At 44.5% G+C, this 19,271-nt stretch overlaps 1 protein-coding gene and 1 pseudogene across 1 annotated transcript in view; both read right to left on the reverse strand.

Annotated features, from left to right (window-relative positions):
• The window catches only part of LOC122939476, a 284,892-nt pseudogene that overhangs the window by 88,161 nt on the left and 177,460 nt on the right, over nucleotides 1–19,271 (reverse strand).
• Nucleotides 1–19,271, reverse strand: part of TTC21A (tetratricopeptide repeat domain 21A) — a 108,789-nt gene that overhangs the window by 82,337 nt on the left and 7,181 nt on the right. Inside the window, exons 4-5 of the mRNA XM_044293310.1 lie at nucleotides 11,263–11,429; nucleotides 2,587–2,703 (exon numbers count right to left, since the gene is read on the reverse strand). Coding sequence (XP_044149245.1) covers nucleotides 2,587–2,703; nucleotides 11,263–11,429 — 284 coding nt within the window. The remainder of the gene's footprint in view (nucleotides 1–2,586; nucleotides 2,704–11,262; nucleotides 11,430–19,271) is intronic.

The following is a 19,271-nucleotide window of genomic DNA, read 5'->3' on the forward strand; positions in this document are numbered from 1 at the left end:
CGTTACAAAAACTACATAAATCTGGTATCACAAATCTTGAATAAAAAAGTAATTTTATGATGCAAAAGTATTTAAAGTGTAACTGACATTCTTATTTTATATTTATGTAATGTGGAGGGGCAGTGATACTGACCATTTTTGTAATATACTTTATTTACTGAAATTGTACATTTGTAATAGATAAATTGCTCTAAAGTGGCCCATTTTGAGCCTTAGCAACGCTCCTATGTCTTCTGTTTACATAACACAGTGTTGAAAAATGTTCACAGTTAAGACAGAGGAGCGTTGCTAAGGCTCAAAATGGGCCACTTTAGAGCAATTTATCTATTACAAATGTACAATTTCAGTAAATAAAGTATATTACAAAAATTGTATCACCGCCCCGATACATTACAAAAATAAAAAAAAGAATGACAGTTACACTTTAAACATAAAAACTGTATAATTTTGGCATCATCATAATCATAATAACCTGCAGAATAAAAATGTTATTTTATTTATAAAAGACTGACAGAATATTTTTGGTTCTTCCCATCTCCCTAAAAATTAAATAAAGTGATTAAAAAGTTAATATTTATTATTTTGAATATTTGTAAGTGATTTTATAGCACTAAAGTAATAATACATAAAAATGCAATATAAATTTGGTATTGTTGTAATCGTATCAGCCCAAATAAAATTAATTTTTTTATATAACACAGTGAACCCATAAAAAAAAAACATATATGAAATGTCTTTGGCCTTCTCACTTAAAAAAAATTAAAATAAAATACAGAGTCATATCTAGTCATATCTACCCCAGATTGGTACCAATAAAAATCTACACTTTGTCCCTCACACAGCTCAGTCATGGACCTTTAAAAATCAATGCAAGAAATTCCATGTTCCAAAAGCTACCGGTAAGTAGCGCTCCTTCCCTGCTGAGCTCTGCCTGTCCTCATCCGGCTGTTGCTATTGCCACGCTCAGGAAAAATGATGTCACAATTTTTATTTTTTATTTTTTTTCAATGAAACCTTGTGAAGTTGTGAAAATGAATAAGGCCCCTTTCACACGAGCGAGTTTTCCGCGCGGATGCAATGCGTGACACATTAATTTCAATGGGTCTGTGTACATAAGCGTTTTTTTCATGCATCATTTCTGCGTTGCGTGAGAAACACAGCATGTTCTATATTCTGAGTTTTTCACACAGCCCTGGCCCCATAGAAGTGAATGGGGCTTCAATGAAAAATGCATTGCATCCGCAAGCAAGTGTGGGTGCAATGCGTTTTTCACTGATGGTTACTAAGAGATGCTGTTTGTAAACCTTCCATTTTTTATCACGCATGTGAAAAACGCATCAAAACGCATTGCACCCGCGTGGAAAAAACGGAACAACTGGACGCAATTGCAGACAAAATTGACTGAACTTGCTTGCAAAATGGTGCGAGTTTTACTGAATGCACCCTGAACGCATCCGGAGCCAATCCGCCATGCTCGTGTGAAAGAGGCCTAAGTGTTGATCTAAAACAACATATTATCAGAAAAAAATATCATATTCTAATAAACTCTATAAAACACACATAGGGTCAAAATGGCCACTATACCCCTAGTTAAATTGTTTGTGGGGTCTAGTTTGTAAAATGGGTTTAGTTTTTACAGTATTTCCTAAATGGTAAAACTGACCAGTGCTCTTCATTCTCTGGGTCACTAAAATGACAGTGATACCACATTTATATAGTTTTTCTTGTATTTTAATACAAAAAAAAATAAAAAATCTAACTCAAGAAAAAAAGTTTTTTTTCCTCTTTTTATCGCCATATCCTGACTCCATAGCATTTTTACGTTTATCTTTGTGGAGCTGTGTGAGGGCTCATTTTTGGGGTCTGTTTGATCTGTACTTTTCAGTGATATCATTTTGGGCTGTGTATGACTTTTGTACCCTTTTTATTTAATTTTGTGGGAGGAGTTGAAGGGAAGATTAAATGGCGAATTAGCCATTTTGAATTTCCACTTGAATACCTTTCAGGCCTCTTTCACACTACCGTATGGCTGTTTCAGTGTTTTGCGGTCCGTTTTTCACGGATCTGTTGTTCCATTTTCTTGTTTCGTTGTGTTTCCGTTTCCGTTCCGTTGTTCCGTATGGCATATACAGTATACAGTAATTACATCGAAAAAATTGGGCTGGGCATAACATTTTCAATAGATGGTTCCGCAAAAACGGAAGACATACAGATGCATTTCCATATGTGTTTTTTTTTTTTTTGCGGACCCATTGACTTGAATGGAGCCACGGAACGTGATTTGCGGGCAATAATAGGACATGTTCTATCTTTCAACGGAACGGAAAAACGGAATGCATACGAAGTACATTCAGGTTTTTTTGCGGAACCATTGAAATGAATGGTTTCGTATACGGACCGTATATAGAACGCAAAACACGGCCCGCAAAAGGGAAACCAAAACCGGTAGTGTGATAGAGGCATAACTTAGAGATCTGGAGTAAATTTGTATCTATATGTAAATGAGTAGTTAAGTGCACGAAGGCCATCACTTAGTAAAAGCTGGACAGCCCCTTTAAAACAACAGATCAGAAAATGACTACGTACCTTTCCAATAATTCCAAATAAATCCTTCTTGTCTTGAGTCCCTTCGTCAAAATATTTAAGACACTTTGCAACAGACACCCCAGGAGTTAAATTCAGCCATCCTTTCAAGACCAAGCCCTGGAAGAAAGCAGGTATCAGACATGCTGGAAGTGTTAGCGGAAATGGATATCATTCAATCAAGATGGCTGCCATATCCTGCTTTACCTCTGGGACCGCGCCCTGCTGCATGGCATTTTAGAACAAAGAAACTAAGGCTTATGCCCATACCATAGATGGATATGTTTTAAGGTTGCTTCCATCGTAGGAGAGTATGCAGATATACGCCCTTGTAATATGGTCCAATTGGAGGACTCCATGTATGACCCTCAGCTAAGGGTATGCTTGTAATGTAACGTCATAATAAAGGTAAGTTCTGCTCTGACCGGACGCAGCGCCAGTGTGGTTCTTCCGTGCACGTATTACATATGACCTGATATGGAGCAGGTGAGCATCGATATCAGAAGGAAGACGGGATGATGACTTTTGACATGAAACCTTCCTTCAAATTTTTTTTAACGTTAAAGGGTCATCTGAGATTCTGAGATTCAAGACCATAATCCTTAGACAAACCTGATGGGGAGGAGGGGGGGGGGGGTAGTGGTGAGTACTGGGGGTAGATAATTATAATGGCAAATATGGGTCTATTTGTGTTCTTAGACAGACATGTCTACATCTTGGGCAACCGCTTATCAGATCATTTTCTACTATTTCGCTTACCAATCGACACTTGTTTTTACAGCTCACCAGACATTAAACAGGCGGCTTTCCTGAACTTATAAACAGGTTTATAATAAATGACCTACCGTATTTTTTGCCCTACAAGACACACTTTGTTCCCCCCCAAAGTGGGGGGAAAATGTCAGTGGGTCTTATGGGGCGAATACTAATGAGCGCTCCCATTATGGAAGCGCTCATTAGTGCAGGACGACCAGGAAGCGGTGAATGCTCCCCAGGCTCTGTACTCACTGCTTCCTGGTCCTTGGCTGCTCGCTGTGCTGTGACTGCGCACAGTGTGAGGACGTCAGTGCTCTGTGACCTCAGGCTGTGCACATCGGGTCACAGCCTAGCGCAGGAAGAGGAAGCGCGCTGGATGCGAGGAGCGGCGGTGGCGTCTGGAGCAGGAGAGGTAAGCTGATTTTTTTTTTTTGTAATCTGATCTGAGCATTGGGTTCATTCACATGGAGGTCTGATCTGAGGTCTGATAAGGGGACTTATGGAGGTCTGATTGGGGATCATTCACATGGAGGTTTGATTGGGGGACTTGTGGAGGTCTGATTGGAGGTCATTCACATGGAGGTCTGATTGGGGGACTTATGGAGGTCTGATTGGGGGTCATTCAACTGGAGGTCTTATCTGAGGTCTGATTGGGGGATTTACAGAGGTCTGATTGGGGGTCATTCCCATAGAGGTCTAATCTGAGGTCTGATTTGGGGGACTTATGGAGGTCTGATTGGGGATCATTCACATGGAGGTCTGATTGGGGGACTTATGGAGGTCTGATTGGGGGTCATTCAACTGGAAGTCTAATCTGAGGTCTGATTGGGGGATTTATGGAGGTCTGATTGGGGGTCATTCACATAGAGGTCTGATCTGAGGTCTGATTGGGGGACTTATTAAGGCGTGATCTGCAGTCTGATTGATGGTCATTCACATGGAGGTCTGATTGGGGGACTTATTAAAGGGAACCTGTCACCGGGATTTTGTGAATAGAGCTGAGGACATGGGTTACTAGATGGCCGCTAGCACTTCCGCAATACCCAGTCCCCATAGCTCTGTGTGCTTTTATTGTGTAAAAAATCCGATTTGATACATATGCAAATTAACCTGAAATGAGTCCTGTAGGTGAGATGAGTCAGGGACAGGACTCATCTCAGGTTAATTTGCATATGTATCAAATCTGTTTTTTTTTACACAATTAAGGCTACTTTCACACTAGCGTTCGTCGGTCCGCTCGTGAGCTCCGTTTGAAGGAGCTCACGAGCGGACCCGAACGCAGCCGTCCAGCCCTGATGCAGTCTGAATGGAGCGGATCCGCTCAGACTGCATCAGTCTGGCGGCGTTCAGCCTCCGCTCCGCTCGCCTCCGCACGGCCAGGCGGACAGCTGAACGCTGCTTGCAGCGTTCGGGTGTCCGCCTGGCCGTGCGGAGGCGTGCGGATCCGTGCGGATCCGCCCAGACTTACAATGTAAGTCAATGGGGACGGATCCGTTTGAAGATGCCACAATATGGCTCAATCTTCAGGCGGATCCGTCCCCAATTGACTTTACATTGAAAGTCTGGACGGATCCGTACAAGGCTATTTTCACACTTAGCTGTTATATGCTAAAAATAATGCAGACGGATCCGTTCTGAACGGAGCCTCCGTCTGCATTATTATGATCGGATCCGTTCAGAACGGATCCGATCGAACGCTAGTGTGAAAGTAGCCTCAAGCACACAGAGTTATGGGGACTGGGTATTGCGGATGTGCTAGCGGCCATCTAGCAACCCGTGTCCTCAGCTCTATACACAAAATCCCGATGACAGGTTCCCTTTAACACTGGGGGTCTGTTCTGAGGTCTGAGTAACATTACGAGTCTGAGCTGAGGTCTGAGATTTTTTTCTTATTTTCCTCCTCTAAAACCTAGGTATGTCTTATGGGCCAGTGCGGTACATTATCTCAGATCTGCAGCTGACAGAATATTGTGGTCTTAAATGAGTTTTCCAGTCTCTCAATATTGATGGTCTATCCTGAGGATAGATCATAGATATCAGATCGGTTGGGGTCCGACACCTGCCACCCCCCACCAATCAGCAGGTGCTGGAAATGAAACAGTAGACGGAGCCAGAAGCACAAGGCTCCATCGGCTGTGTGGTGGCCATGTCGGCATCTTGCAGCTCAGCAAACATTCACCTGAACAGGAGATGAGAGGCAGAACGTCAGCACAGCGATTTGATTGTGGATAGAGCTTTCTGCATTCATCCCCTGGTTTGTTTCTGATGCTAAAGGCTGCCAAAATCAACTTATTGGTGGTGGTGCCAGACCCTCACCTATCTGATATTGATAACCTATCCTGAGGTAGGTCATCAATATCAAGATCCGGAAAACCCCTTTAAATACAGACAACCAGTGGAATTCATGGGTTGCACACGTTCAGCTTAAAGATTTCCCTGAAAAGCACTTCTTAGCTGCTGTAATAAAGTCTGACACGTGACCTCTGGGAACATGGACTCCTGCCAATAAGTGAGCCATTTATACAGATGTACTGTACCTGACAAACTACTTCTTAAGGCTCCATTCACACGTCCGCAATTCTGTTACGCATATTGCGGAATGGAATTGGGGACCCATTCATTTTTATAGGGCCACACGATGTGCTGTCCTGATCCGGAAATGCGGATCCGCACTTCGGGGTCCGCAATTCCGTTCCCGAAAAAAATAGAACATGACCTATTCTTGTCCACAATTGCGGACAAGATTAGGCATATTCTATTATAGTGCCGGCGATGTGCGGTCCACAAAATGCAGAGCGCACATTGCCGGTGTCTGTGTTTTGCGGATCCGTGGATCCGCAAAACACATACGGATGGAACACGATTAACCCATGGGATTCATTTACTGGATTCCAGGAATAGGAAAAAGAAAGCACTTTGCTTCCAACACACACCAGACCAACCCCCACCCAGGGACGGACGTACCATATATGCAACCTGTGCAAATACACACAGGGCTTCGTAGGCAAGAGGGCTCAAAAATATTAGAGTTCCCTTCTTCCTATTGGATCACATATAAGCATCTACTTTCTGGAGAGCCGTGAATCAGGTGGTCATGCATAGGGTCCCTTGTTAGTAGTTGCCTTTAGATAAGCTACAGTGACATCACAAATGCCTGTCAGGAACTCTGCTGTGACATCACAACTTTCTGTTAAATATGTTAAGGTGACATCACAACTGAGTCTCTGTCAGGCAGTCTGCTGTGACATCACAGTTGGGTTTCCGTCAGGTAACTGCAGTGACATCACAACTGTCTGGGTGAAATAAGCTGCAGTGACATCACAAATAGATGAAACTGTAAGTAAACTGCTGTCAAATCACAAGTGGATTTTAGACATATAATAAGCTGTGACGAATGTATGTCCATCACGTCAGCCGCTATGACATCACAAGTGGATTTCTGGAAGCTGAGCTGCTGTTACATCACAAAAGTGTTTCTGTCAGGTACGCTGTTGTAAAAGAAAAGACAAGTGGGAGCGCTCCTTAGTGTGATATCCCGGGGGGGGGGGGGGGGGGGCGCTCCTTAGTGTGATATCCCGGGGGAGCGCTCCTTAGTGTGATATCCCGGGGGAGCGCTCATTAGTGTGATATCCCGGGGAACGCTCCTTAGTGTGGTATCCCGGGGGAGCGCTCATTAGTGTGATATCCCGGGGGAGCGCTCCTTAGTGTGATATCCCGGGGGAGCGCTCCTTAGTGTGATATCCCGGGGGAGCGCTCCTTAGTGTGATATCTCGGGGGAGCGCTCCTTAGTGTGATATCCCGGGGAACGCTCCTTAGTGTGATATCCCGGGGGAGCGCTCATTAGTGTGATATCCCGGGGGAGCGCTCCTTAGTGTGATATCTCGGGGGAGCGCTCCTTAGTGTGATATCTCGGGGGAGCGCTCCTTAGTGTGATATCTCGGGGGAGCGCTCCTTAGTGTGATATCTCGGGGGAGCGCTCCTTAGTGTGATATCTCGGGGGAGCGCTCCTTAGTGTGATATCTCGGGGGAGCGCTCCTTAGTGTGATATCTCGGGGGAGCGCTCCTTAGTGTGATATCTCGGGGGAGCGCTCCTTAGTGTGATATCTCGGGGGAGCGCTCCTTAGTGTGATATCCCGGGGGAGCGCTCCTTAGTGTGATATCTCGGGGGAGCGCTCCTTAGTGTGATATATCGGGGGAGCGCTCCTTAGTGTGATATCTCGGGGGAGCGCTCCTTAGTGTGACATCCCGGGGGAGCGCTCCTTAGTGTGATATCCCGGGGGAGCGCTCCTTAGTGTGATATCTCGGGGGAGCGCTCCTTAGTGTGATATCTCGGGGGAGCGCTCCTTAGTGTGATATCTCGGGGGAGCGCTCCTTAGTGTGATATCTCGGGGGAGCGCTCCTTAGTGTGATATCCCGGGGGAGCGCTCCTTAGTGTGATATCCCGGGGGAGCGCTCCTTAGTGTGATATCCCGGGGGAGCGCTCATTAGTGTGATATCCCGGGGAACGCTCCTTAGTGTGATATCCCGGGGGAGCGCTCATTAGTGTGATATCCCGGGGGAGCGCTCCTTAGTGTGATATCCCGGGGGAGCGCTCCTTAGTGTGATATCCCGGGGGAGCGCTCATTAGTGTGATATCTCGGGGGAGCGCTCCTTAGTGTGATATCCCGGGGAACGCTCCTTAGTGTGATATCCCGGGGGAGCGCTCATTAGTGTGATATCCCGGGGGAGCTCTCCTTAGTGTGATATCTCGGGGGAGCGCTCCTTAGTGTGATATCCCGGGGGAGCGCTCCTTAGTGTGATATCCCGGGGGTGCGCTCCTTAGTGTGATATCTCGGGGGAGCGCTCCTTAGTGTGATATCCCGGGGGAGCGCTCCTTAGTGTGATATCTCGGGGGAGCGCTCCTTAGTGTGATATCTCGGGGGAGCGCTCCTTAGTGTGATATCTCGGGGGAGCGCTCCTTAGTGTGATATCTCGGGGGAGCGCTCCTTAGTGTGATATATCGGGGGAGCGCTCCTTAGTGTGATATCTCGGGGGAGCGCTCCTTAGTGTGATATCCCGGGGGAGCGCTCCTTAGTGTGATATCTCGGGGGAGCGCTCCTTAGTGTGATATCTCGGGGGAGCGCTCCTTAGTGTGATATCTCGGTGGAGCGCTCCTTAGTGTGATATCCCGGGGGAGCGCTCCTTAGTGTGATATCTCGGGGGAGCGCTCCTTAGTGTGATATATCGGGGGAGCGCTCCTTAGTGTGATATCTCGGGGGAGCGCTCCTTAGTGTGATATCCCGGGGGAGCGCTCCTTAGTGTGATATCCCGGGGGAGCGCTCCTTAGTGTGATATCTCGGGGGAGCGCTCCTTAGTGTGATATCCCGGGGGAGCGCTCCTTAGTGTGATATCCCGGGGGAGCGCTCCTTAGTGTGATATCTCGGGGGAGCGCTCCTTAGTGTGATATCTCGGGGGAGCGCTCCTTAGTGTGATATCTCGGGGGAGCGCTCCTTAGTGTGATATCTCGGGGGAGCGCTCCTTAGTGTGATATCCCGGGGGAGCGCTCCTTAGTGTGATATCCCGGGGGAGCGCTCCTTAGTGTGATATCTCGGGGGAGCGCTCCTTAGTGTGATATCCCGGGGGAGCGCTCATTAGTGTGATATCCCGGGGGAACGCTCCTTAGTGTGATATCCCGGGGGAGCGCTCATTAGTGTGATATCCCGGGGGAGCGCTCATTAGTGTGATATCCCGGGGGAGCGCTCCTTAGTGTGATATCCCGGGGGAGCGCTCCTTAGTGTGATATCCCGGGGAAGCGCTCCTTAGTGTGATATCTCGGGGGAGCGCTCCTTAGTGTGATATCCCGGGGAACGCTCCTTAGTGTGATATCCCGGGGGAGCGCTCATTAGTGTGATATCCCGGGGGAGCGCTCCTTAGTGTGATATCTCGGGGGAGCGCTCCTTAGTGTGATATCCCGGGGGAGCGCTCCTTAGTGTGATATCTCGGGGGAGCGCTCCTTAGTGTGATATCTCGGGGGAGCGCCCCTTAGTGTGATATCTCGGGGGAGCGCTCCTTAGTGTGATATCTCGGGGGAGCGCTCCTTAGTGTGATATCCCGGGGGAGCGCTCCTTAGTGTGATATCCCGGGGGAGCGCTCCTTAGTGTGATATCTCGGGGGAGCGCTCCTTAGTGTGATATCTCGGGGGAGCGCAAGACAAGTCACAGATTCACAGGTAAGTATACCTTACCAATAGTGTTGTGCAGATTAGGCACTGCGCTAGTTAGAAGCGAAGTCCCTCAGCAGGATCACCAGACTGCTGCGCTTATCAAAGCCATTCGCAGCAGCAGACGGCGGTGCCAGGAACTGAAGCTCAGCTCTGTTATTTGTGTAATGGCTGATCCCAGCGGGCGCTGGAGGAAACACGTGGAAGAAGCAGCTAGGGAAGAGCAGGAAAAAAACAGCGTTCTGCATCGAGAACTCTAATTAAAACTGAAAAAATAGAAACATAAAATTCCACATCAGCTACGGACCGCCGCTGAAACGAGTAGCTTATAATGAATTTTATGTTTCTGTTTATTTATTTTTAATAATAAGAATATTTTAAATGGAGTTCCCGATGCAGCGCGCTGTTTTTTCCTGCTCTTCTCAAGCTGTTTCATCCACAGGTAAAGCTGTTGTGACATCCCTAATCTATTTCAGTCAGATAAGGCTATTTTCTCACTTGCGGCAGTGTGATCCGGCAGGCAGTTCCGTTGTCGGAACTATCCGCCAATCTGGATGTGACTGAAAGCATTTGTGAGACGCATCCGGATGCGGATCCGTCTCACAAATGCATTGCAAGAACGGATCCGTCTCTCCGCTTGTCATGTGGACAGACGGATCCTTCTTGTATCCGTCTTTTTTAACATTTTTACCGGTCTGCGCATGCGCAGACCGGAAGGACGGATCCGGCACTAATACATTCCTATGGGTATTCAGGCAAGTCTTCAGTTTTTTTCGCCGGAGATAAAACCGTAGCATGCTACGGTTTTCTCTTTTGCCTGATCAGTCAAAATGACTGAACTGAAGACATCCTGATGCATCCTGAATAGATTATTCTCCATTCAGAATGCATGGGGATATGCCTGATCAGTTCTTTCCCGGATTTGAGCCCCTATGCCGGAAAAGAAAAACGCTAATGTGAAAGTACCCTAAGCTGCTGTGACCTCACGAGTGGATTCCAGGCAGGTAGAATGTTGTGACATCACACGTGGGTCTCCACTAGGTAACTGCAGTGACATCACAACTCAGTGAAAAAAGCTACTGTGACTTTACACATGAGGTTTAGTCAGTTAAATAGTTTTAACCAGCATGACATCACAAATAGTTGAACGTGTCACCAACTACTGTGACATTACAAGTGGATTTTAGACAGGTAGGCTACTATGACATCACAAGTGTGTTTCAGGAAGCTAAGCTGCTGTGACATCACAGCTGTGTTCCTGTCATTCAAGCAGCTGTGACATCACAAATCTCTTTCAGTCAGGTACGCTGCTGTGATATCACAAGATGGTTTCAGGTAGGTAAGCAACTGTGACCTCACAAGTGGATTCCAGGCACACAGGCTGCTGACATCACAGAGGGTTTCGTCACTTAGGCTGCTGTGACATCATAGCGGCTTTTAGTCAGCCTACTGTGACATCACACTGGATTTTAGACGGATATGCTGCTGTGACATCACAATTTGGTTTCGATCAAAAAACTTGCAGTAAGCTCTGGGGTGCGCAAGATATTAAGAACTGGAAATCAAGAAGCCCATATCGTGTTCACATATGAATACAAAACCATCACCGCAGAAACCCATGCGTATTTACATAGGACATTCATGTGTTTATGTTGCTATTGCGGTGGCGGTTATAAAACCTGCCCCTACTGAATCCAGACTGAACAGGGCAGCCGGCCACTTACCTCACCAGACCTATTGGATATTTTCAGCATTCGGTCGATGTATTCCTGGGCCTTGTCACTTCTCCCCAGCAGCCACAGAAGTAAGCCTGCATGGTACAACGCTTTAGGTCCTGCCGATCTACGGGTTTCTTTTAATTTTGCCTCTAGCTCAGAAACAGCATCTCGGTCTGTAAGAAATACAACATTAAGAAGACACTGAATTTAGGAAGTTTCATTATACTTTTAAGAAGGGGTTGTCCGGGCTTTTAATATTGATGATCTGTCCTCAGGATAGGTCATCAATATCAGATCGGCGAGGGTCCAACACCCCCGCCGATCAGTGGCAAAGCAGTAGCAGAGCACCCCCGCCGATCTGATATTGCTAAAAGCATCCTTACCGTTGAGCACCCCTGGTTCAAAGTGGAGTGCCTACCAATTTTTTACTATTGATCTGCTATTGACGAGCTATCCTGAGGCTAGGTCCTCGATATTAAAAGCCCGGACAACGCCTTCAAAGTGGATCTGTCAACAGCTTTCATCATGCAAACTGCATATATTATTAAGCAGGTCTTTTAGACCGTACCTCACCAGATATAAGAGCAAACATTGGACGATTCCAGGTAGAGCGTGAGAGAGCGATGAGTCCAGTCTATTCAGGAGCTAAACTCAATTTCTTTGGACCCAGCTTGACTGAGAAGCTCCTTCAGTGTATCTCCTCCCATGTTGCTGCTCACTCTGCTTAAGGCCTCATGCACACAAACGTATTGTCTTTCCGTGTCCGTTCCATTTTTTTTTTTTGTGGACCGTATACGGAACCATTCATTTCGAAAGTTCAGCAAAAATGCACACGGACATCTTCAGTTTTTTTTACGGATCCGTTTTTTGCGGACTGTAAAATACATTTGGTCGTGTGCATGAGGCCTAATACAAGTTACCAACTCCCTGGGTTTGCACTACTGCTGGAAGATGGGCTCTAACATTGCAGAAGCAGGAAGACTGCAGCTTATGCTGTGATATTACGGCCGCAGCGGAGGAGGTACATTGAAGGGAGCTTGTCGGTCCGGTTATGTGGATGGAGATTGAGCTTAGCTCCTGGATGCACTTGGACGTATCGGCTGTTAGTCTCTAGCTAGACTTGTAAAATGCTCCTTTTTATATCAAAAAAAGGATTTTATGATCATCCTGAAATGGATTTTTAAAAATAAGTATACCAATATTATCAGGTCTAAGAGATGTATTGCGTTTGTACTGTGAAATCTGCTAACAGGGATCTTCTAGGTTATAGATATTAATGACCGATCCTTAGGATAGGTCATCAACATCAGATCAGTAATGGGATCCATCAAAGCTAATCACAGCAGCCGGCGGTGCCAGGAACTAACAGATCGGGAAGCCCAGCTCTGTTATTTGTGTAATGGCTGATCCGGGTTACTGCCCTTCAGCTCCCATTGTAATTCCACGACGTGCTCGGTGGCAGAGGTGTTCAGCAGTGTGGGAGCGCGGTATCACGCTCATGATGCGCGTCCTGCCCACTGTTACAGAACACATCTAGGAAGTAGTAGCATCCCATGGGAGAAGAGGGATATAGTAATGGAGGTATTTTGACATAAATCCTTGCAAATTTATATTGAAATAGATAGCATGTTGTCACAATAATAATACACTGCTCATTTCCAGGGGTCACAACCACCACTGTATGGGAGCTGCTGCGCATGCGTGTCTATGTGCAGTCCTGGTCACCAGAGAGGCCGGCGCTCTTTCATATAGTGTGCAAGCATGACCACCGCTCCTGGATTTCAGCCATTGTCTCTGTAGTGTATGATGTGATGAAAGAATGAATCCTGCCGGCAAAGGAAGCAATATGGACATTCACAATACAGTGTGCCTTGTATTAACCCATTAGTGACAAGCCTGTTTTGGGCCTAAATAACCAGGCAATTTTTTTCAGTTTCATTGTCGCCTTCCAAGAGCTATAACTTTTTCGTCTATGTAGCCGTATGGGGGCTTGTTTTTTGTGGGAAAACTTGTAGTTTTTAATGGTGCCATTTTAGGGTGCACATAACTTACTGATTAACTTTCATTAACTTTTTCTGGGAGTGAGATGGGGCAAACAGCAAAACTGCCACTGAGTTTTTCCATTATAAATTTTGCGGCGTTCATTTTGCGGCATAAATAACACAATAAATGCACAATAAAACCCCCTTTTTTTTTAAAAAAAGAAGAAACTGCATCCCCAGACCCATTTTTTTTTTTTCCTTTCTACAGAGCTGTGTGTGGGCTTGATTTTTGCAGGACGACTTGTCGTTTTCATTGATACATTTTGGGGTAGGTAACACTTTAATATCACTTTTTTGGTGGCAAATAAGCAAAAAGCTGCAATTCTGGCATTTTGCTTGTCGTTATTTTTTATGGTCTTCACCATTCGGGATAAATTACATGATAATTGCATAGCACGGGCCATTATGGATGTAGCGATAGTCATAAATTTGAGTCAGCATAATTTACGTTTATTTATGAAATATCAAAAATTTTGAAAAATTCACAATTTTCAAAACTGGAGATTACATTTCTAAATTTATGGAGATTACATTTCTAAATGGAGATGACATTTCTAAATGTAACTTTTTTGGCAGATTTTCCATTTTAATAAAAAAAAATCTTCAACACATTGATAACAGCCAAACAAAACATGTGGTTTACAGAAACACCCCACATGTGGTCGTAAACTGCTGTAAGGGCACACGGCAGGGCGCAGAAGGAAAAGAGCACCATATGGATTTTGGAAGGCAGATTTTGCTGGACTGGTTTTTAGACACCACGTCCCATTTGAAGCCCCCCTGATACACCCCTACAGTAGAAACTCCAAAAAATTTACCCCATTTTGGAAACTATGGGATAAGGTGACAGTTTTATTGGTATTATTTTGGGGTACATATGATTTTTGATCGCTCTATATTACGTTTTTTGTGAGGCAAGGTAACCAAATAGCTGTTCTGGCACTGTTTTCATTTTTTGTTTTTTTACAATGTTTATCTGACAGGTTAGATCATGTGCTTTTTTTTTATAGAGCAGGTTGTTACAGATGCAATGGTATCAAATATGTCTACTTTCTTTGTTTGTTTGTTTCAGTTTTACATAATAAAGCATATTTGAGTTGACGTTTTTATTGGTACCATTTTTGGGTACATATGATTTTTTTGGTCATTCAATATTACACTTCATGGGCAAGGTGACCAAAAAATTGGTTGTTTTGACACAGTTTAAATTTTTTTTTTTTTACAGCATTCACCTGTTGGGGTAGGTCATGTGATATTTTATAGAGCAGGTCGTTACGGATGTGGCAATACCTAACATGTATTCCGTATTTTTAGCTTTATAAGACACACTTTCCCCCCCAAAAAAAAGTGGGGGGAAAATGGCAGTGCGTCTTATAAAGCGAATGGTGCGCTGACACTGATACATCGCCGGCAGCTATGCTGCACAGCGCAGCCGGCGATGTATCAGCGGGGAGGGAGGAGGGACTGGAGGCCACCAACTGATGTTACGATCGCGGCGGGGCCAAGTGCAGTCACTGTACGCTATTACACCAGGGCCCACACACAGCAGTCTTCATATGAAAAGTGTAGTCATTTAATCCTTAACCAGTGGGTTAGCTTTGTTAAAGTAGCACATTCCTCTGTAGTAGTTCTTACTATCAAACTACCGTAGCAGGCAGGCCAGCACCGTAACGTCACTCACTCCGTCACGCGCCTGCTCCATTAATAAAGTGAAAGGGGCAGGCACATGACGGAGTGAGTGACGTTACGCTGCTGGCCGGCCTGCTACGGTAGTTTGATAGTGAGTACTACTGCAGATCATTACGCTACTTTAACAAAGCTAACCAAGAGGTTAAGGATTACATGATTACAGTTTAGATATGAAGACTGCTGTGAGCAGGGCCAGGTGTATTGGGGGTCACTATTTACACAGGCACACTGATATGGGGGCGATCTGTGGATTACACATACTGTATATATCATAAGATGCTATACAGGTCCTTCGAAAAAAATTAGCATATTGTGATAAGGTTCATTATTTTCTGTAATGTACTGATAAACATTAGACTTTCATATATTTTAGATTCATTGCACACAACTGAAGTAGTTCAAGCCTTTTATTGTTTTAATATTGATGATTTTGGCATACAGCTCATAAAAACCCAAATTCCTATCTAAAAAAATTTGCATATCATGAAAAGGTTCTCTAAACAAGCTATTAACCTAATCATCTGAATCAACTAATTAACTCTAAACACCTGCAAAAGATTCCTGAGGCTTTTAAAAACTCCCAGCCTGGTTCATTACTCAAAACCGCAATCATGGGTAAGACTGCAGACCTGACTGCTGTCCAGAAGGCCATCATTGACACCCTCAAGCAAGAGGGTAAGACACGGAAAGAAATTTCTGAACGAATAGGCTGTTCCCAGAGTGCTGTATCAAGGCACCTCAGTGGGAAGTCTGTGGGAAGGAAAAAGTGTGGCAGAAAACGCTGCACAACGAGAAGAGGTGACCGGACCCTGAGGAAGATTGTGGAGAAGGACCGATTTCAGACCTTGGGGGACCTGCGGAAGCAGTGGACTGAGTCTGGAGTAGGAACATCCAGAGCCACCGTGTACAGGCGTGTGCAGGAAATGGGCTACAGGTGCCGCATTCCCCAGGTCAAGCTACTTTTGAACCAGAAACAGCGGCAGAAGCGCCTGACGTGGGCTACAGAGAAGCAGCACTGGACTGTTGCATGTCATTCGGAAATCAAGGTGCCAGAGTCTGGAGGAAGACTGGGGAGAGGGAAATGCCAAAATGCCTGAAGTCCAGTGTCAAGTACCCACAGTCAGTGATGGTCTGGGGTGCCATGTCAGCTGCTGGTGTTGGTCCAATGTGTTTTATTAAGGGCAGGGTCAATGCAGCTAGCTATCAGGAGATTTCGGAGCACTTCATGCTTCCATCTGCTGAAAAGCTTTATGGAGATGAAGATTTCATTTTTCAGCACGACCTGGCACCTGCTCACAGTGCCAAAACCACTGGTAAATGGTTTACTGACTATGGTATTACTGTGCTCAATTGGCCTGCCAACTCTCCTGACCTAAACCCCATAGAGAATCTGTGGGATATTGGGAAGAGAAAGTTGAGAGACGCAAGACCCAACACTCTGGATGAGCTTAAGGCCGCTATCGAAGCATCCTGGGCCTCCATAACACCTCAGCAGTGCCACATGCTGATTGCCTCCATGCCACGCCGCATTGAAGCAGTCATTTCTGCAAAAGGATTCCCGACCAAGTATTGAGTGCATAACTGAACATAATTATTTAAAGGTTGACTTTTTTTGTATTAAAAACACTTTTCTTTTATTGGTCGGATGAAATATGCTAATTTTTTTAGATAGGAAATATGGGTTTTCATGAGCTGTATGCCAAAATCATCAATATTAAAACAATAAAAGGCTTGAACTACTTCAGTTGGTGTGTAATGAATCCAAAATATATGAAAGTCTAATGTTTATCAGTACATTACAGAAAATAATGAACTTTATCACAATATGCTAATTTTTTTTAGAAGGACCTGTATATGTGTCATCCACAGATCTCCCCATAACAGTGCGTCATCCACAGATGCCCCCATAACAGTGCGTCATCCACAGATGCCCCCATAACAATGCGTCATCCACAGATCCCCATAACAGCGTCATCCACAGATCCCCCATAACAGTGCATCATCCACAGATCCCCCATAACAGTGCATCATCCACAGATCCCCTCTATAACAGTGTCATCCACAGATCCCCCATAATATTGTCATCCACAGACCACTATTAGTTCAAAACTCACTAAAAGCACAACTTTTGGTTCAAAATATAGTTTTTCTTATTTTCCTCCTCAAAAACCTAGGTGTATTTTATCATCAGGTGCATCTTATAAAGCGAAAAATACAGTACTTTTTCTTATTTATTAAAGTTTTACACAATAAAAGCATTTTTGAAACAAAAAAAATTATGCTTTAGCGTCTCGACAGTCTGAGAACCACAGTTGTGCATACACCTTTTTGATCACCCAAAAATGGCTTTCTTGCCACTGTTTTCATTTTATTTTTATAGGTTGTTTATCTGAGGTGTTAGGTTATGTGATATTTTTATAGAGTAGGTCATTATGGATATGGCAATACCTAATATGTCTACTTTTTTTATTTCACTTTAACACAATAAAAGTATTTTTTAAACAAAAAAATCATATTTCACTGTCTCCATAGTCTGAGAGCCATAGTTTTTTTTGGCGATTGTCTTAGGTAGAATCAAATTTTTGGGCAGGTTTGAATGGTTCTATTTTAGGGGTCCAAATGCCTTTTTGATCGTTTGGTGTTGCACTTTTTGTGATGTTAGGTGACAAAAAATAGCTTTTTTGGCACTCTTTTTTTTTTTTTTTTTACTGTGTTTATCTGGGGTGTTAGGTCATGTGATATTTTTATACAGTAGGTCATTATGGATGTGGCAATACCTACTTTTTTTTATTTAAGTTTTACACAATAAAGGCATTTTAGAAAAATTATGTTTTAGTGTTTAGCCCTAGGTTTTTAAAAAAACATTTTTTTTAGGGCGATTGTCGATTTTAAGGCGATTGTCTTATATAGAGACTAAATTTTTGCAGTATGAGGTGGCTGTTTGATTTGTACTATTTTAGGGTGCATATGAATTTTTGATCACTTGGTCTTGCGCTTTTTGTGATGTAAGGGGACAAAAATTGCTTTTTTGTCACAGTTTTTATTTATTTATTTTTCTACGGTGTTTATCTGACGGGGTATTATTATTATTATTATTTATTATTTAAGCGCCATTCATTCCATAGCGCTGTACATATGATAAGCGGTGCACATACATAACAGACAATTGTACTAATCATAAACAAGATGAGTTACAAACTGGTACAGAAGGAGAGAGGGCCCTGCCCGTGAGGGCTTACAATCTACATGGTATGGGAGAAGGACACAGTAGGTGCGGGTTGAGTTGGTCATGGCGATATAGAGGCAGCAGGGTCATTGGTTAGGTATCTACGGACGCGGAGATACCTAAAATGTGTGTTTTTTTAATTTGTTTCTTCTATTTTTTATTATCAAATAAGGGGAAAGGGGCATTTTTTTTTTTTTACTTGAAACTTTATTTTTTATTATTAAAAACACTTTTTTTTAAACTTTATTTCTGTCCTACTCTGGGACTTCAACTTTTGGGGGTCTGATCCCCTCTGCAATGCATTACAATACATCTGTATTGTAATGCATTTCCTGTTAGTGTATGACACTGAGTAATACAGTAACAGGTTGCCTAGGAGACCCAACCTCCTCCGGCCTTCTCACCCATCGGGTCCCCGTCACTGCAGTGCAAGGACCTGATGGGATCCCTCACCCGTCCCAAACACCATTTATGCAGAGGTAAGCGCTGACCGTGGCATAAAAGAGGTTAATCTGCCGGCATCGCTTTCACAGTGATGCCGGCAGATACAGCAGGGGCCCGGCTATCAGTGATTGCCGGGCCCCCACTCTGATGGGCGGGCACTGCAGCAGTGCCCACCCTTTCACCATGACGTAATAGTACCTCAAATTGCCCCATGTCACCTGCCGCTATGATCCGGTAGCACATGTACTGTAATCTGGGCCTGTAGTACAGATCCGTATGGTTGTGTGTAGAGATCAGCGAATTTCATGTTATGAAATTCGTTCACGCTACGTTTGGTGATAAAAGCAGAATTGCGCTATGAATTCCGTTACCACGGACAATAACGCAATTCTATGACGGAATGCCTTTAGAGGCATTCCGTTATTCATTCCATCATTATAGAAGTCTATGGGCTGCATAACGGAAATGGGACGGATCCGTTATGCAGGCCATAATTATGACAGAATGAATAACAGAAAGCCTCTAAAGGCATTCCGTTATGAAATTGCATTATGGTCCGTGGTAACGGAATCTATAGCACAATTCTGCTTTTACCACCAAACGATGCGTGAACG

The sequence above is a fragment of the Bufo gargarizans genome, chromosome 5, assembly GCF_014858855.1.
Source record: "Bufo gargarizans isolate SCDJY-AF-19 chromosome 5, ASM1485885v1, whole genome shotgun sequence".
Taxonomy (NCBI): domain Eukaryota; kingdom Metazoa; phylum Chordata; class Amphibia; order Anura; family Bufonidae; genus Bufo; species Bufo gargarizans.